At 46.6% G+C, this 23,705-nt stretch overlaps 1 protein-coding gene across 1 annotated transcript; it reads right to left on the bottom strand.

Annotated features, from left to right (window-relative positions):
• Positions 1–11,248: 11,248 nt before the first annotated feature.
• Positions 11,249–22,613, bottom strand: LOC146340989 (vomeronasal type-2 receptor 1-like). Its single transcript, XM_084808246.1, has 4 exons — positions 22,547–22,613; positions 16,884–17,173; positions 12,413–12,622; positions 11,249–11,590 (listed from the first exon to the last, which is right to left on the bottom strand). Exons 1-4 carry the CDS (start codon positions 22,554–22,556, stop codon positions 11,372–11,374), a joined length of 729 nt encoding a protein of 242 aa, XP_084664372.1. The 5' UTR covers positions 22,557–22,613; the 3' UTR covers positions 11,249–11,371.
• Between the last annotated feature and the right edge of the window lie 1,092 nt (positions 22,614–23,705).

Below are 23,705 nucleotides of genomic sequence, written 5' to 3' on the forward strand. Positions count from 1 at the left end.
GAAGATTATTCACAAGTGGAAAAGATTCAAGACAGTTGCCCATCTTCCCAGGAGTGGACATCCCAGCAAATTCACCCCAAGGGCAGACGGTGCAATGCTCAGAGAAATGGCAAAACATCCAAGAGTTACATATCAGACTCTACAGGCCTCAGTTAGCATGTTAAATGTTAACGTTCATGACAGTACAATTAGAAAAAGACTGAACAAGTATGGTTTGTTTGGAAGGGTTGCCCGGAGAAAGCCTCTTTTCTCTAAAAAGAACATGGCAGCACGGCTTAGGTTTGCAAAGTTGCATCTGAACAAATCACAAGGCTTCTGGAACAATGTCCTTTGGACAGATGAGACCAAAGTGGAGATGTTTGGCCATAATGCACAGCACCACGTTTGGCGAAAACCAAACACAGCATATCAGCACAAACATCTCACACCAACTGTGATGCACGGTGGTGGAGGGGTGACGATTTGGGCTTGTTTTGCAGCCATAGGACCTAGGCACCTTGCAGTCATTGAGTCATCCATGACCTCCTCTGTATACCAAAGTATTCTAGAGTCAGTTGTGAGGCCATCTGTCCAACAGCTAAAGCTTGGCCAAAATTGGGTCATGCAACAGGACAATGATCCCAAGCACACCAGCAAATCTACAACAGAATGGCTGAAAAAGAAAAGAATCAAGGTGTTGCAATGGCCCAGTCAAAGTCCAGACCTCAACCCAATTGAAATGCTGTGGCGGAACCTTAAGAGAGCTGTGCATAAACAAATGCCCACAAACCTCAATGAACTGAAGCAATGTTCTAAAGAAGAGTGGGCCAAAATTCCTCCACAACGATGTGAGAGACTGATGAAGTCATACAGAAAACGATAGGGATGTCCGAGAATTCCGCCACAGATCTCAGTGAGGCCAAATGCCAGTGCATTCGGCACCCCGAAATCCATGGCAGAATGAAGCCCCACCACCCCACCACCCCACGAAATGGGCCTGGAATGGAGCCTACCTTTGTCGGCCGTTGCGGTGCTCCTCGAATGGCAGTCGCGTCTGTGGCTGCCATTTGCCTCTTTCAAATGGCCATGATAGGGTACGTAAGTATTTATGTAGCCTATCACAGCTAATTCAGGGATGCCATTTGCGTCCCTGCAGAGGCCGTGATAGGCTATGTAAATATATACGTAGCCTATCACGGCAATAGACAGGAACGCAAATGGCGGCCACCGTAGCCGCCTCCATTTGCGCCCCCGTCTTTTGCGGTGATAGGCTACGTACATATTTACATAGCCTATCACAGCAAAAGACAAGGACGCAAATGGCAGCGGCTATGGCAGCCGCCATTTGCGTCCCTGTGCAGGCCAGTGGCCGGATGTCCGGCTGCGGGCAGCCCTGGCCAGCGGCTCCGTGGAGTCGCTGCGGAGCGGAGCCAGCCAGGGAGGATTCCGGGGGGAGGGACGCAGATTGCCTGGCGCGGATTGCCCAGCCTGGATTGCCTGGCGTGGAGCCAGGTAAAAGTTTCGTACATCCCGAGAAAACGATTACCTCAAGTTATTGCTGCTAATGGTGGTTCTACAAGCTATTGAATCATAAGGTGTACTTAGTTTTTCACACATGGCTTCTCCATTTTGGCTTTTTCTGTAAAATAAATAATGACACGGTGTAATATGTCATGTGTTGTTGATGTTCACCTGAGTGTTTGTATTTACTTAATTTTAAGACCTGCTAAGGACCAGATGATTTTTATTATGTCCTAATATGTAAAGACATAGAACTCAAAGAGGGTGTACTTTCTTTTTCACATGACTGTATATGGGGAGGGCCAGAAAGCCCCCAATATATTTCTAGAATTTATACACAATATACACACAAGAGCCCATTCACTGGAATGCTCTGGAATTCTGTCAGGTTACGTGCATGGTCCCCCTGACTTTTGGGGGTGATATCCACACCTGGGGGAGACTTAACAACATCTCAGTGCTTCACTTTATATTTAGATATAACATAAGAAGAGTCCTGCTGAATCAGACCAAGGGTCCATCTCATCCAGCATTATGTTCGCAGAGCTGCAAACCAGGTGCTCGTGGGAAACTCACAAGCAGAACATGAGTGCAAGAGCACCTCCTGCCCACGTTCCCCACAACGGGCATACAGACGCATCGTCTCTACAATACTGAAGGCAGCATACAGACATCAGACTGGTAGCCAGTAATAGCCTTCTCCTCCAGGAATGTGTCCAATCCCCTCTTAATGCCATCCCAATTGGTGGCCATCACTGCATGTTGCGGAAGTGAGTTCCACAGTTTAACTATGCGCCGTGTGGGGAAGTCTTTCCTTTTATCTCTCCTGAATCTCCCACTATTAATCCTCTTGGGATGACCCCAGGTTCGAGTACTATGGGAGATGGAGAAAATGCCACCCTAGCCTCTTTCTCCACACCATGCGTCATTGTGTACACCTCTATTGTTTCTCCCCTTACTCGCCTTTTTTCCAAAGATAAACAATCCCAGATGTTGTAACTGTCCTCATACAGGAGTTGTTCCAACCCCTTGATCATTTTAGTTGTCTTGTTCTGCACTTTTGCCACCTCTGCAATGTCCTTCCTCAGTGTGGTGACCAGAACTGTACACAGGAATCTAAGTGTGGTTGCACCCTAGATTTTTATCAGTGGAGTTTGATCATGGAAGTTTTATTTTCAGCTCTTTTGCTAATTATGCCTCACATGGAATTTTCCTTTTTCACAGCAGCCACACACCGGGATGACAATTTCATTGAGCTGTCCACCGCAACCCCGAGATCTCTTTCATGGTCAGTCACTGCTACCTCAGATCACATCAACATGTAGGTGAAATTGGGATTTTTTGCCCCAAGGTGCATCACATGCTTACACTGAACCGCATTTGATCAAACTGCATCCATTCTTCATGGAAAGGCATCGAGACATGCAAGACAGAAAATGAGAGGCAATGTTAGTGAGGCTGTAATAGACATCCCTGAAGTGCCCCCACTCCAAACACTTTCTGTTTACATCCAATGGTGTGTGGCTGAAACATAGGCCATTGTATACAGAAATACGGATATAAGAAGAGCCCTGCCGGATCATACCAGTTCTCTTACCCTTTCCTCCTTGCACTGTCCTCACAGAGTTCCGGAGTTATAAGGACCCCTCAAGACATGTCAGTCAGTCCAAGATGGGGGGGGGAGAGGTCTTTACCTCAGGACACCAAGAGGTTAACTGTGCCACACCTCTCCCCACCTCAGAAACGGAAGGGGTGGCAAACTTTCTAGTGAGGAAGCCAAAGAATTCCATTACTTATTTTTGATGAGACTATTAGACTCGGTCATCCTTCAGAAAAAAGGAGGGCTGAGCTCTCTGGCGAGGAAACGTCAGAGTATTAGGGATATTGGAGAATTCTGCCACGGACTCCAGTGAGGCCGGATCATTTACGTAGCCTATCATGGCTAAACGAAGGGACGCAAATTGCAGCCGCTATGCCGGCCTCCATTTGCATCCACAGACCTGCCGAGTCAGCCGGGGTAGGATTTCGGGGGGAGGTACGGCGTGCCACCCCCCCACCGTGAATGTCACCCTTCGAAAAGGTGAGTGACTTTCATACATCCCTAGCCTAAATCTCCGGAGAGTCACTGCCTGTCAGCGTGGACACATACTCCCCAACCCAGTTCCCTGAATGCAATGCAGGGCAGGATAGGCATGGGGGGGATCATTCCCTCTCGCTTCTCCTGCCTAGGGATGGCGGAGAATTTCTCCCCGAAACTTCGGGGGGCCGAGCGCCAACGTGTTCGGCCCCCCCAACAAGTTTCGGGGAGAAATCCTCTGCCCCCCCGCCCCCTGCCCCCCCCCGGGATGGGACTTACCTTCCCTGAATGTCCCTCCCGGCGGCGGGTCCGGCTGGTGGTTCGTCAGGTGTTCGAGCGGGGCGGGAGCAGCAGCCGGTCTTTCGACCGGCTGCCGCTGCTGCCATTGCAATAAAAGAAAAAAAAAAAATCCCCTGATGGGCTACGTGACGATTCACGTAGCCTATCATGGCTAGATTTGCAAAGTCAGCCGTGATAGGCTACGTCAATCGTCACGTAGCCTATCACGGGTGACTTAAAAAAAAAAAAAAGTGTGTACGGATAATGGCGGCCCCCATAGGGAGCCACCATTCCCGTTCCTTATTTGGTCGTTGTAGTCTACGTAAATGTTTACGTACACTACGGCGAAAATAAGGGCAACGCTATTTGCCAACATTGACCTGGTTCCCTCAATGGCATGCAGGGCTGGAGAGGCATGGGGGGATCGTTCCCTCTTGCTTCTCCTGCCCTGCATTTGCGGCTACACAGCTGATTTTGGCTTTCGAGCCGTGGGACCTCCGAGAGGGGGAAGTGGCAGCTGGACGACACGTAGGATGTGTCATCCTGGCATCTCTGATTTCTCCGCCCTGGTACACCCCCAGGAACACCCTGTTTTCCTGCTCTGTGCTCCTCTTCCAAGTGCAGAGCACAGGGCCACTCCCCGCTGCCTACGAAGAAGTGTGGGAGGGGGTGGAGGTCGGTTCTGAGGGAACCAACCTCGGAGTGTTTGCTATCTAGTATGGCCATCTAGCCCCTGACTACAGGAGATAGGATTGTGCCCTTGGTGACATCAGGATCTGGGTTAGAATACAGCTCTGAATAAAATTGCACAAATTGATTACTGATCTGTATAGTCCCACAAACCAATGAATTTTGATTGTCTTTAATTGAGCAAATAACATTTCTTAGGTTGCAGCATTTCAGCTCATAGGCTAGCAATTTAGAGCTTCTATCCCCAATACAGAGTATTTTTGTTGAAGGCAAAGGAGTGATGTCAAAATCCTACCTACTTCAAGAGTTTTAAGTTCCATTCTTTTTTGTGAAAGAAGATGGTAATTTCTTTCCCCAAATGATTTGTTGTGTTTCATTTCCAGAAGTTTTATTTCTGACAAAAGTGTTCCTTTTTTCGTATTGAAAACTTCTGAATTGCTGTCAATTCAATATACAAATGCCCCTTATAACAGATTTCATTGCATCCCATATTCTGCATGTGACAATTCTACTTGCTCATTTATATGGAAATAATGTTCTATTTCAGTTTTAATTGTCGCAACACAGAGTTGGTTTTATGGATGATGGGATTGAAGCACCATGGATCAGTTTAGAGGATCGGTGTAAACAAGGGTTCATGCTTAGACTTATAGCTGAATGTTCTGATACCCTTTTTTGATAGATCTCTGTGCTTATGAAGGAAGAGGCATGGGTCAAAGAAATGAATAGATGGTCTATTCTAGTGTATGTTTGATAGCGACAGGCAAAGTATGCATAATCTCAGGCTCCTATATTTAAGGAACTACTAATTTAAATGCAGCCAAAATGTCCTTAAATGGTGACATAGTGCTATTCCTGCACTTATCCCCAAAGCAAATTCTGTCCAGAGCTGGATCACTGACTATGTTGAAATCCCCTGTATAATTGTTACATCTTGTTGAAATACCACTAATTTCTGCAAAATGTCATGTAAAAAACTATGTTGATTTGGGGAGTACAATGTGGCAAATTTATACTATGAACCTCCTATGGCACCTTTCATAAATAGGTCTCTGCCATTGGAATCTGCCATAGTACTTTCTATGGATAGAAGAAGGGAGGTTTCAAAAGGAATAGCCACACCACAGGCTTCTGAATAGCCTGAGGCAGTAAATAGTTGTCCAAAATGTGGGTGTTTTAAGACTGCCTGATATCTCTTAGTTAGATGCGTCACGGGCAAAAATACGAAGTCTGGAGCATGCTTTTTAATTTGTATTGGAACCCTTTTCCTTTTAACAACTGTGCCTAAACACCTGACAGTGAGGGAATAACATTTTAGATCACCCATTTATGTCATATTTGATACCTGTGACAACATACCCTTGATATCTAAGACAGTCCAAAATGGCTAGAAGTGATGACAAAACAAGTAGAATCAAAATAAATGACACTTCCGACAAAAACCCATCTCTATAAATTAAACCACAAATAATCCCTGAGATAAAAGTATTCATAAAGTTTTGATTTGCCCGCCTAATTGGGAAAATGATAACAGTCATGCCTGGGGGGAAGATGCAACCTCTTTGGAGGGTGGAGTGGGGTGTCCCAGGCCTGGGTTTGGATTGGGTGCCTCTAACCTGCCTTGGGTTGCTAGGGCTGGGCAATAAAAGGGGGCTAGAGAAGGAGCAGGTGTCTCTTTTTGGCCCTGATGGTACTAGGGTGTGCTGCTGGTCGATGGCGATCCTGGGAGGCCCATAATTTGGTATGGATAGGATAGCCCAGCTAGCTTTCTTTTTTTTGCGTGTGGGAATGTGTGCCTTGGGGTTTGGCATTTCTGGTTTCACTTTTGTTTTGTACCTTGCTTATAATTTCTTGGACAACCAACCACCTCTCCCTATTCCTTCCTCTTTGTTCCTTCCCCCTAATATATTTTTACCCAACTTCCAGTTGTTGTGGTGTGTCCTGAATAACTTCAGTGCTGAATTCAGTGCCTATTGGCCAGGAAGGGAGCTCCTGGGTTAATTTCAAGGAATCTGGTGGCTGAGTTTGGCCTGGTCTACCTTGCTGGGTTGTTGGGGTGAAACCAGCAATCCTTCACCATCCCTGATGGAAAACTACTCATAAAAGGATTAATTTGCCAATTCACAATGCATCACCATCCTATAAAAAAACACAGATTTACAGCAAAGCCTTACAGTATATTGGAGATATCAACTCTCGTCTATTACTAGAGGAGTCAAGTGCCCCATTTGAACCCATACAATGGATCTTCCTTTTTAAATATATATTATCTTTGCGGGTCAGTATGTTAACTTCCGCCTGTATCTGCCTAGTGTTAGGACCTACTGACAAGGGGTTCTCTACCTGATCCTCAGTGACTAAATCCACATCAACCTTCATTAATGCTGTGCTATGTAGGTGGATAGCAGTTGTTTCAGGAGAACAAAAATCATTTAAATTTAAATATCTAAAGGCCTGCCAGTCTTCCTGGCATGGTTGCTTTGGCAGCAACAAAGCAGAGGGCTCAGCAAAACCAGTTGACATCTTCAAATTAACTAGCTCCTTGGAGGACTGAAAAGCCTCCTGGTCTTGAATGTCAACTGAATGGCTTGGAGAGTGCCTACTGCCTAGCAGAAGGCAGATCTTGATGAACAACTAACGTTCAAAGCTTATTCTCCAGTGGTGAAAAAGAACTCACAACCTTACTCTGTTTGGAGGTGTGCAAGAGATCATGATCTCCAGGACGACTGATTCGTTTAGATTTTCTCATTTAAAAATCAGACAAGTTATCTGTCAAGCTAGAATTGTAAAATGATACAACTAGCTGGAAAAGAGTGTTTCTAAAATGTTAAGACAATTATCAATATCAATAATGAGTAAAAGTTGAAAACACAACAAAAACTAAAAATCAGTATTCAATCAATATCTAAAAGCTCAGAACAAAATGAATTTTCCCAGCCCCCCTCAAACACGACTAGGAGGTTCTTTTCCTACAACAGTCAAAATTGAGAGTCCAATATCCAATGTCAAGCTTTTAAGCACCTCTCGTTGACCCTGAGTCGGGCTTAATGAGTCCCATTCTCTGCAGGGGGTTATCAGCCTCTCTTTGTAAAAATGAAAATTACATGCAGTGCTGTGTTGATACTATGACAATACTATGACAGATTCCCTTGAAATGGTCAGAAGACTTAGTCAATAACATCATCCATTCATTCATATGAGGTTCTCTTCTCTTCTCAGTGCTGTTGTGAAGAAACACAAGAGCACTTTTCTTTTCAAAGTGGTTGAGAGATCACCCAAGCAGCAGTGCTGGATCCAACCGGTAAGCGGGGAGGGGGGCCTCTAAGTAAATCCCAAGTGTAACTTTTCCAGTACAAACTCCATATTTTGAGAGTCAAGTGAGGTGATGAAACTGTTGAGTGAGGTGTCAAGTGAGGTAATAAAAATGTCAAAAATAATTGAAGCATTGAAACAAATGGTAGCACCCAAAAAGAACGCTGCTACTCACGGCGCCATCTTGATTTTTAACCAGCTCTCTCTCTCACACAATCAACCGAACGCAGGCTGATCTCCCCCTCCTCCACCACTGTCACTGATCAGAGGCTGCTGGGTTAAGTTCAGCTCCAATTTGGCAGCTAGAGCCTGAGGCAGTATATTTTTTGTCCAAAATATGGGTATTTTAATATTGTCTTATATCATTTAGTTAGATGTATCTCTGGCAAAAATACGACCTCTGGAGAGTGCTTTGTAATTTCTGTTGTAACCCTTTTCCTCTTAACAACTGTGGCACTTGACCACATTCACACACAGAGAGAGATCACAGAAATGCACCACTTAGAATCTGCTGTGCTTTTGCTTTTCCTCCACGGGTCAGTGATTCCCCTGCCCACCACACCTGCACATTCCAAGGCCCACATTATGAGACACCCACAGACTTGCATTATGCAAATAAAAAATATTTTTAAAATAAGGAAATTGCATTTTTAAAAATCAGTTCCATCAATTACAGTAGAAAGGAATAGGAAAACATCAGTCTTTAAAATAAGGAGCACATAGTTTTGTTCACAAATGATGGGCACCAAAGGGAGCCAACACATGCTTTGAGGAACATTCTTGCATGACTTAGTTTTTTCTTCTTTTTTCTGGTAACTGCCCTTTCTCCCTTAGTATTTCACCAATCTCCCTGAAATTTCCGGTGATGTAAAACAAACATGCCTTTCTGGCACCCGCCCATTTCAGGAAGGTTGGTGAAATCTTTTCAATTTTATAAAGCTTACAACAACCCACCTGCCTGCTTTCCATTCTACCTTACGGGACCCTGATTTTATTGACGCGTTATCTAACAGGATCCACATAATAGAGAAGTGCATTGTTATTTTTCTACTATTCAATTAAAGGTCCCTAATTTTGAAGGAATCTGTTACTGTTGTCTCCTCCCTCACCCTAATTTTCCATTTTTCCACAAAAGCATATTCATACATTTTACATTCCAGCTCTACAAATATGTGTGTTGCTGACATTCTTCATGACTGACCATGATGTATTCTTGCTGCTAGTATCACTCCCACTAATAGTGAGCTCCGGGGGCAAGTGCCAACAACAACCAAGCCACAATGGGGCTTCTGAGAAACAAGGGAGAAGTATGAGCATTCTGGAAGGAAACAGGTTTGGAGAAGTACTGAAACATGAACACAATTTATTTTATTCATTTTCATTTAGTATTAAATTTATATCCTGCCATGTTTCCTCTTTGAAGGAACTCAAGTTTCAAAGGCCTCAACAGTGGCCAATAAAATGAAATGAAACCTATCCTCCCCAAGACCAATCCAGTGACCAGAACAGAGAATGGCATGGAGGAGAGAAGAATGTTCTCCTTATAGTGGAAGTCAGATCCATACAATTTAGAGTATCTCCAAAGTAAGCCTAATCCTGAACCATACTGCAACTCCCTGTTGTACCTATAATGCATGATATGTAACACGAATTCCTGATAGTGTGATGGCATGATTTTTTTAAAAAATTATATGGTTGAAAGATATCCAGGAGCAATATAATGCCATACAGACAACCTTTAAGTCCACTTCCAGTTGAGTGGGAAAGAGCAAAAGCCCAGTGTGGAAACGATCCTGTAGCTTAAGGAATAACTCAGCACTTTCAACAATGTTATTGGCCTTCTTACACATGTACTTGACAGGAAACTAGAGTAGCAGGGCATGTTTCAAAGTGATAGACACCCTAAGTCCTTCTCTTGATTAGATGATCTTTACAGTTAAGACTGGGCCTCAACAGTATAATGTAGCATTTGGGGAGGAAGATGCAACCCAGGAGACCAGCCCCAGAAGCCAAGATGGAGAAGACCTCCACAGCCACCATGAACTTTCCCTTGGTGCTCAGGTAGGTGGGCACAAAGGAGACCCAAACACTGCAAAACACCAGCATGCTGAAGGTGATAAACTTGGCTTCGTTGAAGGTGTCAGGCAGTTTTCTGGCTAGGAAAGCCACCATGAAGCTGACGACAGCCAGAAAACCCATGTAACCCAGGACAGTGTAAAACATAGTGACTGAGCCTTCATTACATTCGACAATGATTTCTCCAGCCAGGGAATGGAAGTCCAAGACTGGGAATGGGGGAGAGGTCACCAGCCAGAAAGCACAGATAATAGCTTGGATGAGGGGACAGGCCAGGACAATGGAGTTTGGTAGTTGTCTTCCCAAGAGTTTTCTGGCCATGTTTCCTGGCTTGGTGGCCATGAAGGCCAGAACCACTGTGACAGTTTTTGCAAGCACAGAAGAAATGGCAATGGAAAAAATGATGCCAAAAGCAGTTTGACGTAGAAGACATGTGACCTTCGTGGGGCAACTGATGAACAGAAAGCAGCTGAAGAAACAGAGCAGGAGAGAAAGAAGGAGGACATAGGTGAGGTCTCGGTTGTTGGCTTTGACGATGGGTGTGTCACGGTGTAGAATGAAGGTGGCCAACACTACAGATGCAATCAGAGAGAGGAAAAGAGCCAGAGAAGCTAAAGTGAACCCCAGTGTCTCCTGATAGGAAAGGAAGTGGGTCTTCTTGGGGAAAGAGTGGTCTTGGTTGCTGTTTGGATGTTGATCTTCTGGGCATGGATCACAGTGATCTGCATCTGGAATGAGCAAAAGTATCTCAAACATGGCATACATGTTCTTTTTGTACAGACAGTGCAGGCCACAAAGAAGGAGATGGAAATGTCAGTTCCCTAGCTGACTGTCCATATAAGCGTGCAGCCTCCCTTTTCGTATTTTCTCTTTCCGTTTCAACAACATATTGCATAAGAGCAAAGTCAGGAAGGGTACACAACACTGCTTTCCACCTGTGTAGGATAGCCCATGCTAGCAGACCCATGTTCCATATTCTGCAAGAAGAAAAACCTGAAGTGTGTAACTAGAAATTGAAAACTGTTAAGGGTAAGAACATCACCACAGCCTGTCACGTGCAGAGCCTTCCAAATATGGGATTTGCTTCAGATGACACACTCTCTTCAGAGGAGATGTATTGGTGCAGATGCTTGGAAATAGCTGACAGGAATCAATATAGATTAAACAGCAGTTTCCTTGACATTGGAGTATCATGCTCCCATTGCTACAACAACTAATCACTGTTCAGCTTCATGTTTAATGCCCAAACTACCGAGATTGGAAACATGGTGTTTAAAACACTATGCCTGGAAAGGTGAGCCAAGGCAAGTATTTCAGGATATTATTCTTTATTATTTAAGCTGAAGGTTTCTTCAGGAAATTGTGAATAGTTTGCAAAACAGGAAACCACCGAGTTATGCAATCCCCAATGTTTTTTATGGAGAAACTGTTCATAGGTTAAATGGCCGTGTCTTCTCCTTGCACATGATCTTCCCATGCTAACCCCGGTATGCTCTGCAATTGAACAAGGTTCTCAATGCTTGAGCTACCTGTCCGGTTAGAAATCGTCCCTTCTGGGCAACGATCACATCTGTAGCAGCAAACCGGCTTCCCCTCTGGAACTTTTCTCTGGTGCCCTGGAGAGCATCGTTCCACACACCTCGCAGAGGGAGGCACCTAAAAGGGGAGACAGAAATAGTTGAGGTTTTACACGCAATGGATGTTGCACCAAAATAGGACAGAGTTACTCAACAAAGTTTCCCAATACACAATGGATAGGATCACCAGTTTAGAAAGTCTGAATCTTTTCTGGAATTCTGCAAGTTCCTTAGAATCATCGTAATGGATGGAAGCTGATGGAGATATACATGCTCATACAGATGCAAAAACATCAAGCTGCCTCCTACTGCATCAGACCCTTTCTCTGCCTCTCTAGGGATGCTGGAGAAATCCTCCACAGACCCCAGTGAGGGGTCCGCTACACCATTTGCGTCCCTGCTATTTGATGTGATAGGCTATGTTAATCTTACGTAGCCTATTGTGTGAAAAAACAGGGACACAAATGGCGTATTTGCATCCCAGCTCCAAAGTCCCTGCTGTGGTTTTGGAGCTGGCCGGCGGCTCCCTGGAGTCAATGCAGAGTGGGGCAGCTGACAAGAATTCCAGTGGGGGAGGAACGGATCGCTTCCCCCCCGGCACCCCCCCCCCATGGACCACAAGGTAACGGATTTGTACATCCCTATACCTCACCCACTATTGTCTGCACTGAGTGGAAGTCGCTCTCCAAGCTTTAAGACTGGGGCCTTTTTCCAGCCATACCTGGAGATGCCAAGGACTCACACTGGGAATTTGCATACAAAGATGGTTCTTTCTCACTGGAGAAGGACCCCTTCCTGCACTCAATAGGCCTTTGGTCTCATCTAGAAAGACACCTTCCGTTCTCAAGCCATAGAACTGCAGCATTCTTTATGGCCCCCATGACATTCACTTCAAACCCACCTCTGTAGCCCGCATGATTGCATCAGCGTGAATGGTGAAGTCCTGGTCAGGCGGAGCTTCCAGATCCACCTGTCCAACTTTGGTGTGAGCTAAAGATTCATTTGGGAAGAAAATCACATTCACAATATCGTATCTCTCTCCCTTTTTAAAGAAAGAGACTTCATCTCCAGCACTGTTGTTAAACCGGACATTCCTCAAAGAGGCAAGAATCTGAAATAGAGGAGAGAATTATAAACAGGGTAATGCTGAGTGAGTTCTGGTGTCTTCTGACATTCTGTGACTGCCAACAAGTTAGACACTTCTTTTCTTTACTCTATTGTTTTGATGAACACTGAAGGTGCATTCAGATGGCTTCATTGGGCAATTGCTCAAATATGCTTGGCCAGTGGTTTGCCCATTTATCTTTGGGTCTACTTGCTACAAGCCATGTTCCTATCTTTGTGTGTGTACCAGAAGAAGTAGGGTGGTGCCATCAAGTTGAACAACACCTGAGATGTCCTCATGCTGCCTGGCAAGAATGAACATGGGGCAGGGGGGCGGAGAAGCTGCCTGTTTTTTGCTCCTGGAGATGAGGGGTGGGGAGACGAATACTGTGTATTTGGGGTGACAGTGTGCTTGATTCATCCTCCTCAGTAGCCACAGTTTTAAATACATGATTATCACAGAAGCACCATTGGTCTCTACTGCTTTTTATTCACTTCCTAGTGCTCTTTAAGGGAAATGATGGCCATGAAAGAATATCTATGGGGAATGTCTCTATTGGGACCTTTAGAATGGACAAACAACCCTTCTCCTAGGCTCAACCTTTGCTTCCAGGATCAGACCACCGAGAAACCACCAAGGAACCTATTATAAGATTGTCAACTCTCAACGAGGACGTTACCTGCCATGGCTGAAGATTCAGCAGCCTCTTGCCTCCCCCTCTCAATGCATGTTTGGATCCAGATGAGGACACAGCATGTAACGTGTGTGCAATGGAATAGACAGCATTTTAGATACTGTAGCTGTAACTGGACATGGTCACTGCAAGGATATGGCTCTGCAGGTCCCCTACCTTCTCCTCCCCAGTGCAGTTCCTCCATCCCCACGGAGAGATTTCTCCTGGTTTCAGAAAGTCACAGTTAAAGGTGAGTCTCCACCATTGTTGGAGAAAGACATCTCCTTGTGGTCGGTGTGGATTTAAGGCCCAGAGAAAATGTGTGAATTCTGGCACATCCTTCCTGTGGACTCTGAAGTGCAAAGCACCATGGAAACCTTTGGCCTTGTATAAATTTTGTCTTTCCGCAGAAGTTTCCCGATGGGCTGTCATGATCCAAACCTTCCTAAAGGGGGTTTTGGTCTTTTCTTCATGAATAGTCAAGAACGCTCTTAATATGAGTACAACGTTGGTGTCCCCAAAGGCAATAATCACTTGGGGTTCAAACCAAGCACTAGGAATAGATCCAAGATATGCTTGCTGTAAAAGGAGAGGGCTTGTTGGGTCGAACATGTCAGTGAAGGCCACACAGATGTCCTTCTGCTTGAGCATTGGTGTCAGGGTCTGGATGAAATTTTCACCTCTCTCCTCAGTTAAGGCAACCATCCCAATCCAGTTCCAATGGAAATGCAGGAGCAGCCGGACAAGGCCCACATATTGAGCAAGTTCGTTAGTATCAATCTGGTAGAAAGAAGGAAATTCTGTTTTTTCTACCTGAACAGGGTCAGCCAAACCATAACCGAGCTGAAAGAAGGATTTTCTTGTGAGTCTAGAGCAGTGAATTTTGTGCTCCTTTAAAGACTGACCCATTTTTAATGGCATAATCTTCCATGGACTGCTACAGCCAGCTTCAGATCCATGAAGTGCTATCAAGAAGGAAGACATCCATTTGAAACATGGACATCTAATATGAAATGAAGCTCTCTTTAAGGTTCCCCCCCCCCACTGAGGATATCAACCCAAAAGTCAGGGCTGCCCTGGAGGTAACCTTGGCACAGTTTCTTGCCATTGTCCTGAAGAGGCCCATGTCACTATACTGAAGCAATAGGAATCTTTGTCAGTGTGGTGGGGATTTAGGGTCCCCGTCCAATAGGACACTTTGGTCAAACAGTTCCATTGTCTGTCAAAATCCATTAGGACACATGAAATGGAAAATGTGACATAATGATAGTGGGTCTTAATCAGAAACCCCGTAAGTTCCTCTACTCAGAACACTTTCCTTTTCCATCCCAAGATGTGTGGCTGAAACAGAAGCTCTTTTGTATGGAAATGTGTCCCAATACATACAACACTGACAAATGTTATATTATGGTGGGTTCAGGTTCCCACAATCACTGGAGGAATTAATTAAGTGCATCAACCGACTGCAGCAAAATCAAGAAGGAGTCTTGTGTCACTTTGTTCAAGAACATGAGTAAAGAAGAAGAGCCATGCTGCATCACACCAAGGGTCCATCAAGCCCACCATTCCTTTCCCACAGTGGCCAACTAGCTGTCAACCGGAAGCCTCCAGGAGGATAGAAGTGCAACAGCATCGTCCCGTCCATGTTTCCCAGCAACAGGTCTACTTAGGCATACTGCCTCTGGTTCTGGACGTAGCACATAGCCATCAGGACTATGAGCCTTTGAGAGCCTTTTCCTCCAGGAATTCATCTAACCCCCTTTTAAAGCCATCCAAGTTGGTGGCCATCACTACATGTTGTGGTAGCGAATTCCATAGTTTCACTATGCACTCTGCGAAAAGGTCTTCCTTTTCTCTGTCCTGAGTCTCCAACCAATCAGCTTCATGGGATGACCCAAGGTTCTAATATTTTGAGAGAGGCAGAAAAATAGCTCCCTATCCACATTCTCCACACCATGCATAATTTTGTACACCCCTATCATGTCTCCCCTTACCCTCCTTTTTTCCAAGCTAAACAATCCCAGCTGTTGTATCCTTCCCTCATGGGCGACAGGGGGAGATGCTCCAGCCCCTTGATCATCTTAGTTGCCCTTTTCTGCACTTTTCCCAGCTCTACAATATCCTTTATTGGCAGTTTTATTCTCAATTCCTTGTCCAAATATGTCAAACACGGAGTTTGCCTGTTTTACAGCGGCCACACACTGGGCTGACACACTTTCATCAAGCTGTCCACCACAACCCCAAAACTGTTTGCATGTTCAGTCACCACTAGCTCAGATCCCATCAGGTTATTCTTGAAGTTGGGATCTTTTGTCCCAGTGTGCATCACTTTGCATTTGCCCACATTGAACCTCATTTGCCATTTGGATGCCCATTCTCTCAGTTTGGAGAGGTCCTTTTCAAACTCTTCACAATCCCTCTTTGTTTTAACTACCCTAAATAATAATAATTTGCTGTCATCAGCAGGGATATACACTGCACTGCACACTACTCATTCCAGACCATTTATGAACATGTCGAAGAGCATTGGTCCCAGTACAGAACCTTGTGGGACCCCACTATTTACATCCCTCCATTGGCAGAATTCACCATTTACTCCTGTTCTTTGCTTCCTGTTATTAAACGAGTTACTGATCCATAAGAAGAGCCGTCCTCTTCTTCCATGACCGCTAAGTTTGCTCAGGAGACTTTGATGAGGGACTTTGTCAAAAGCCTTTTGGAAGTACATGCAGACGATGTCTAATGGGTCACTCTTGTCTACACGTCAATTGAAACTCTCAAAGAACCCGAGAGTCAGTGTGGTGTAGTGGCAAGGGTGTTGGACTGGGAGCTGGGACATCCGGGTTCTAGTCCCCACTCGGCCATGGAAGCTCACTGGGTGACTTTGGGCCAGTCACACACTCTCAGCCCAACCTACTTCACAGGGTTGTTGTTGTGAGGATAAAATGGAGAGGAGGAGGATAATGTAAGCCACCTTGGGTGCCTTGCAAGAGGAAAAAAGGCGGTATATAAAAGCAATAATAAAATAAATAAAAGGTTACTGAGACAGGACTTACCTTTGCAGAAGCCATGCTGATTCTTTTCTAGCAGGGCTTGTCCTACTAGAGGCTTGCTAATTTTATCTTTCATAATGCTTTCAACCAATTTACCCAGAATAAACCTTAAGCTAACTGGCCTGAGATTTCCCAGATTGCCCCTGGATCCTGTTTTAAAAATTGGTGTTACATTGGCCATCGTCCAGTCCTCTGGTACAGAGGCTGATCTTAGGGACATGTTGCATACTTTGGCTAGAAAATGAGCAATTTCATATTTCAATTCTTTGAGAACTCTAGCATGGATACCATCTAGGCCTGGTGAATTTATTTGCTTTCAACTGACTAGTCAAACAATAGCCATCTGAGACTCCTGGCTACAACCGAGTTTATCACGAGGCAGATTAGCCGAGGTCAGAAGGCCTCCTGCTCTTACCATCCACAATCAAGGCACAATACCACCCACTGCATGGCAGGAAATGGCTTCAGAGATTGGCCTCTCCATCTCAGAGTTCCTGAGGTCTGCAGATCCCCCACATCTCTCCCCAAATGAATCCCTCACCTGTGGGATCTTGAAGGTGCCCATTAAGGAAGCAATCTCCCTTGAGGATTTGGAATCGAGACCCCCAATAACAGAGAGCAGCTCATCTTGCTTGTCACATTTATAATTAGGAGACATTTGCCCCCATGTGGAGAGCAGAGACAGGCTGTTCAAGTGGATCCATCTTGCGATGTTGCTGTGGTCACAGATGCGAAAGCCAAGGGTGTGGTTGGGGAGGAGATAGGTGTCCTTGTGGATCTCCTTCATGGTGAACCATGGAGGCCAGGACTTGCTGGTAGTGCTTGAATATCCTGCAGTGATGGGAGTTATGATGGGAGGTGAGTGAAGATATAATATAGTATAAGGTGGGAGGGAGACATTTGTTGCTGCTATGATTACCCAACTGCGAGTCTGAAATGTTTGCTCATCTTCTTTTACCCAGAAATCAACCTTCCCCACCCTGTCTTACATGAAGTCTGCGGGGGGTGGAAGGGTAGGCATTTCTTGGTCATTATGAAACTCTTCACATGAACCACAACCATTCTTTCGCTCTGCCTACCCTCCTTGCACCAAGCAGCCTGTAGAGGCAGGTCACCTGTTCTCGCAGTTCACAAGGAAGCGGAGATATGATGGCCAACCCTCCCCAGGTCACCCCACCCTCAGCTCTATTCAGAGGAGGAGACTGCAAAGCCAGCTTCTGGCTCAAGGCCATGAAAATTATTTATTCCTAACTCAGTTACAAGGAGGACACAATCCAGCGACTTCAGTGTTGGTGAAACAAAGTATAAAGTGCCCTCCCAAACTATTGGTTGAATGCACAAATCCCAGCTTCCAATTGCCCCTTCTCTGCCTTAAACACACACACACACACACACACCCCTTTCCACATATTTCGCCTTGCAGCAGTAGATGCAACAGCAGAGCTTGGCTCCCACAGTCTCTGGAAATTATATTCCCCAGGGTTTCTGTGTCACTACCATCACACCATCCATCTTGCCAGAAAGGGAGAGAGGAATCGTGCTCCGGCTTAGAATGGGACCATACATAGCTCAGTGCGACACAGCACAAGCTTTGCATCCTTTACATGAGGAAGGTCCCAGGTTCAATGCCCGGGTTCTCCAGAAAAGTCAGGAAAGCTCCCTGACTGAAACCCTGGAGAGCTGCTGCTGCCAGCCAGTGCTGACGACTCCGGGCTGGATGGACCAAGGGTCTGACTCGGTATACTGCAGCTTCCTATATTGCCATGCAGGCGGAGAAGAACCCCCAGGTCTCTGCTTCTCATTTCAGGTTGAAGCCAAATTAGGATCAGCCTGGAAGGAGCCCTCTAACCTGCAAGCAAAGCAGGCAAACATCTGTCCCAGATCCCTCTTGTGGACACTTACAAAGCAGAAGGGCAGAGTTCTGGTGGTGCTAAACCACGAAAGTCCTGAGTCTCTTCATAATTATTCATGCCAACCGGTAAATTCCCACCGACAATGAGGTCTCCAGGGCTGTGATAGGCTTGCAGTTCCTTAGGCCTGGTCAAGAGGCAGGTGGTCCTCAGCATCCTCTGGGTGGCCTGAGGCACCATCCAGAGCAGCAGCAGCAAAATCATCAGCGGCACAGAGAGACCTTCCCTCCTAGGCCAGCGACCAGACAGACCCTGAAGAAGAGCTGAATATACAGGCCCCAGCAGGGGAATTCGAGCGTAGCCAGAAATGATCAGCCCTGAAGTCATCAGACACCGCCCCACCCCACATGGAAGGGCCCAGGACATCTTTATATGAAGCATGTTTTCTCCTGGATTTCGTTGTTTTTGGTTGGGTGGGTGGAAATCCATGGGGGTTCATCAGAAATTACTGTCATTTCCACAATTCCAGAGTGGCAAAATAGCCACAGCCCCACAGCACTGAGCTCCCTTTGCACAGTGGAGGAAGGAGGGAAAAGTTTCAATTGCTTCTCTGTGGGGCAGACAGGCTCTGAGATTGGACTTGAGTTGTCATGGTCCAGCCTTGGGCCTGTGTGGAGCTGAGGACCTAAATCCAAGATGGAGTCCGAGCTTGTGCCAAAGTTCATTAGCCCAGATAGGTGACTGGGGAAAGGGAGGAGCTGGGTGTGGCAGAGTCATGCTCAGTGATGCTTGGCGCCACCATAGTATGTGAGCTGTGAGTCTAAGCTTAAATGCATGTTTGTTTCTCTTGCAGGCCAGATGGAAGTTTCTCTGTTAGCTGAAAAGTCCATCTGCTAGTTTCTTTTGACAGTGTATATATGATCGTTCAGATAACATATTGCTGTCTTGGGACTGATCTTTTCCCTCCCTGTTAAAAGATTGTCAAGTTCATTACTCAAGTTTTCTTTTGTCTACTTCAGCTGCCTGTTCAAGTTACTGGCCCACAAGAAACAGCATGCAGCCAATTTGGAGCTCCACTTTCCATTTAAATTCTTTCAGCTGTGGGGAAAATAGCCAGTAAAGAACCATCAAGGGAGTTTGTCAAGCAAAGCATACAGATATAGAGTACATTAGTGACAGACTCTGAGATGGGCCCCCTCAGGGCCAGGGGGAAGGAGAGACCGGAGGAGAGAGCCAGTCTCCTGTCTGAGGAGAAACCGTTCTGAGAGAGACTCTGAGGGGGATTACGGAAGGCCAGTGAAACACGCTCATTCACCTGCAGAAGAGGCCTCAGCGCTGAGAGGCCGAAGGCCTAGCGCTGCTCTTCCGCCTCTCCTGAATGGATCTGCCTCGGAAGGAGCAGTGGGAAAATACTGGGGGGTTGCAAGATAAAGACAACGATGTCTGGACCCCCTGTAAAAATTCAGGGACTGAGGCAGGATGACAGCACAAGGAAAGCCTAATCTGGAAGCCCCCCTTCTCTGTTTTGCTTGGATCTTTTAAAAAGGGGACCGGCCCCCCTCACGTTCTTCTGCCCCAAGGAGGAGGATTTTCCAGCTTAAAATGGAGAGACGGGGGAGCTCTTGGTGGCGCAGTTAGCGCAGAATGACCTGTAACAGGCGAAGGCACGGAGGTGTCAGCTCTCTTCACACCTGGCAGTTCATCCCACTACAAACCGGTCCTTTGGGTCCCAGATCCTTTCCGGAAGTTGGACTGGCCCTGTATACGGGCATCTCTCCTAGCGCGTCCCTCTGCTCTGTCCTTTTTCATGGCTGCATGGAAAAATCAGGACAGAAGGCTGATCGGTGGATCCTTTGGATTCCGCAGCAGGAGGGAAGTCGGAAGCCCTTCTCGTGACCTTGACGGTGGAGGGAGCCCCCCTTCCGGATGCATCTGCTTGGGTCCTCATTGTGCTGCCACAGGAGGCTTCCCCTCGACTGGGTCCCCCCCCACTTCCCCTTTATTCTGGCTTCCCAATGACCCTGCAAGGTGGGCTAGGAGAAGAGATAGTGACTGGCTGGCTTCCCCATCGTACAGATGTTAGGGATGTCAGAGAATTCCATGAAGGATCTCAGTGAGGCTGGATGCCAGTGCATTTGGCCCCCCGAAATCTGTCACGGAACGAAGCCCCTGCCCCCCAACCCACGAAGGGTGCGTGGGACGAAGTGGCACTTATTTCACATGCCAGTAAGGTAATGCTCCAGATCTTGCAAGGTAGACTCCAGCAATTCATGGAACGAGAATTGCCAGATGTACAAGCTGGGTTTAGAAAAGGCAGAGGAACTAGAGACCAAATTGCCAATATCCGCTGGTGAATGGAGAAAGCCAGGGAGTTTCAGAAAAATATCTATTTCTGTTTTATTGACTATTCTAAAGCCTTTGACTGTGTGGATCATCACAAACTGTGGCAAGTTCTTCGTGGTTTGGGGATACCAAGTCATCTTGTCTGCCTTCTGAGGAATCTGTATAATGACCAAGTAGCAACGGTAAGAACAGACCACGGAACAACGGACTGGTTTAAGATTGGGAAAGGAGTACGGCAGGGTTGTATACTCTCACCCTACCTATTCAACCTGTATGCAGAACACATCATGTGACGTGCTGGGCTTGATGAAGCCAAAGCTGGAGTTAAAATTGCTGGAAGAAACATTAACAATCTCCGATATGCAGATGATACCACTTTGATGGCTGAAAGCAAGGAGGAGCTGAGGAACCTCATGACAAAGGTGAGAGAAGAAAGTGCAAAAGCTGGGTTACAGTTAAACCTCAAAAAAACCAAGATTATGGCAACCAACTTGATTGATAACTGGCAAATAGAGGGAGAAAACGTGGAGGCAGTGACAGACTTTGTCTTTCTAGGCGCAAAGATTACTGCAGATGCTGACTGCAGCCAGGAAATCAGAAGACATTTACTTCTTGGGAGGAGAGCAATGACAAATCTTGATAAAATAGTGAAGAGCAGAGATATCACACTGACAATAAAGGTCCGTATAGTTAAAGCAATGGTCTTCCCCGTAGTAACCTATGGCTGCGAGAGCTGGACCATAAGGAAGGCTGAGCGAAGGAAGATAGATGCTTTTGAACTGTGGTGCTGGAGGAAACTTCTGAGAGTGCCTTGGACTGCAAGAAGATCAAACCAGTCCATACTCCAGGAAATAAAGCCAGACTGCTCACTTGAGGGAATGATACGAAAGGCAAAACTGAAGTACTTTGGCCACATCATGAGAAGACAGGATACCCTGGAGAAGATGCTGATGCTAGGGAAAGTCGAAGGCCAAAGGAAGAGGTGCCGACCAAGGGCAAGATGGATGGATGATATTCTGGAGGTGATGGACTCGAGCTTGGGGGAGCTGGGGGTGGCGACAGCCAACAGGAAGCTCTGGCGTGGGCTGGTCCATGAAGTCACGAAGAGTCGGAAGCGACTGACCGGATAAACAACAACACACAGCCCACTGTTAGATTTAAGGGGCCAACCAGGACTGAACAACACCAGTGATGCTACTGCTGATGTTCTCTGCTGTGTGTGTCCCTGAGAGCATTGTGAGGGACAATGTTGCGGTTCTCCGAGTCAATCGGCTGCTCGTGCTGACGGATACCCATTGCGCAGTGACACACAGATAAGACTTTGTTTGGTTACTTGTCCATGTGTCACTCGTTAAATGTACACTTCCTCCAACTACACATTTCAAATCCTGTTGGAGCGCCCCTTTGATTTCAGGAGCCAGGGCTGGAATGGCTATGCCACTAATGTAGTGACGAGAGGGGACATCCCACCGAGGGCACAACCTCTTCATGAAGCGCAGGAAGACCTCGTCTTCCACCAGGGAGAAGGGAAGCATACATTGAGCAATGAGCTCTGTCAGGTCGTGATTCAACCTTCGTGCCTGGACACTGTCAGAGGGGAATTTCTGTGTCAGCATGAGGCATTTCTCAATTGACGCCAGACTCTTAGCTAAGTTGCCTTCTGTGCCCTTCTCACCCGGACCACTTTGCGTGAGGTCTTTGGAAGATGACGCAAAGAAGGCGGTAATATTCTTTTTGGATGTGGCAGGGACTTCCCATTGCTATCTTTGGGCACAGGAAGCTCATGATGCACCTCCATGTGTCGCCTCATGGCAGACGTGCCCACTCGTCCACAGCTAGGGATGTCAGAGAATTCCGCCACGGATCTCGATGAGGCCGAAGGCCAGTGCATTCAGCCCACCGAACTCCATCATGGAACGAAGCCCTCGGCCCCCCAACCCCACGAAAGGGGCACGGGAAGAAGTCCCTGCTGCCCCCACCCCACGAAAGGCGGGCGAAATGAAGCACTTGCCTGCTCCCATCCACGCTGCTTTGCGAATGGTGGCTGTCCTGCAGCCGCCATTCAATTCCTCCTCTTCAGCTGTGATACGCTACGTAAATACTTACGTAGCCTATCACAGCTAATGCAGGGACGCCATTTGCGTGCCTGCGCAGGCCGTGATAGGCTACGTAAGTATTTATGTAGCCTATCACGGGGGGGGACCCCAGTATATGCAAATGGCGGCAGCTACCACCATTTGCGTACTCTGGAGGTTTTCCCCCCCTGCCGTGATAGGCTACGTAAGTATTTACATAGCCTATCACAGCTTTGATGAAGAAGCGAATGGCAGCCGCAGGGTGGCCGCCATTCGCAAGTCAGCACAGATGGCAGCAGGTAAGTGCTCCGTTTCGCGCACCTTTCGTGGGGTGGGAGCTCTGTCTCGCCTGCCTTTTGTGGGTTGGGGGGGCAGGGGCTTCATTCCAGCATGGATTTCGGGAGGCCGAATGCACTGGCATTAGGGCTCACCAAGATCCGTGGCAGAATTATCTGACATCCCTAGCTGCTGGTCAATGGTGATCCTGGGAGGCCCATACTTTCGTATGTGTAGGATAGCCCAGCTCGCTTTACTGTTTTGCTCTTGAGATGTGTGCCTTGGTGTTTGGCATTTCTGGTGTTGCTTAGAGTTTTGTACCTTGCTTGTAATTTCTTGGACAACCGACCACCTCTCCCTCTTCCTTCCTCTTTGTTCCTTCCCCCAAAAACATTTTTACCCAACATCCAGTTGGTGTGTTGTGTCCTGAATAACTTCAGTGCTGACTACAATGCCTATTGGCCTGGAAGGGAGCTCCTGGGTTAATTCAGGGGAATCTGGTGGCCATATTTGGCCTGGTCTATCTTGCTGGGTTGCTGGGGTGAAACCAGGAATCCTTCACAATCCCTGAGAGAAAGCTCCTCAAAAAAGGATCAATTTGCCAATTCACAATGCATCGTCATCCTATAAAAAAGCACAGATTTACAGAACAGCCTTATATTGGAGACATCAACTCTACTCTATCAGTAGAGGAGGCAAGTGCCCCATTGGAGCCCATACAATGGATCTTCCTTTTTAAATATACTCTTTGGGGGGCCGTATGTTAATTGCTGCTGGTAGCTGCCTAGTGTTAGGACCTACTGACAAGGAGTTCACTAC

Source organism: Heloderma suspectum, chromosome 6 (assembly GCF_057233095.1).
Source record: "Heloderma suspectum isolate Gila_16-S chromosome 6, 16-S_ref, whole genome shotgun sequence".
In the NCBI taxonomy this organism is placed as follows: domain Eukaryota; kingdom Metazoa; phylum Chordata; class Lepidosauria; order Squamata; family Helodermatidae; genus Heloderma; species Heloderma suspectum.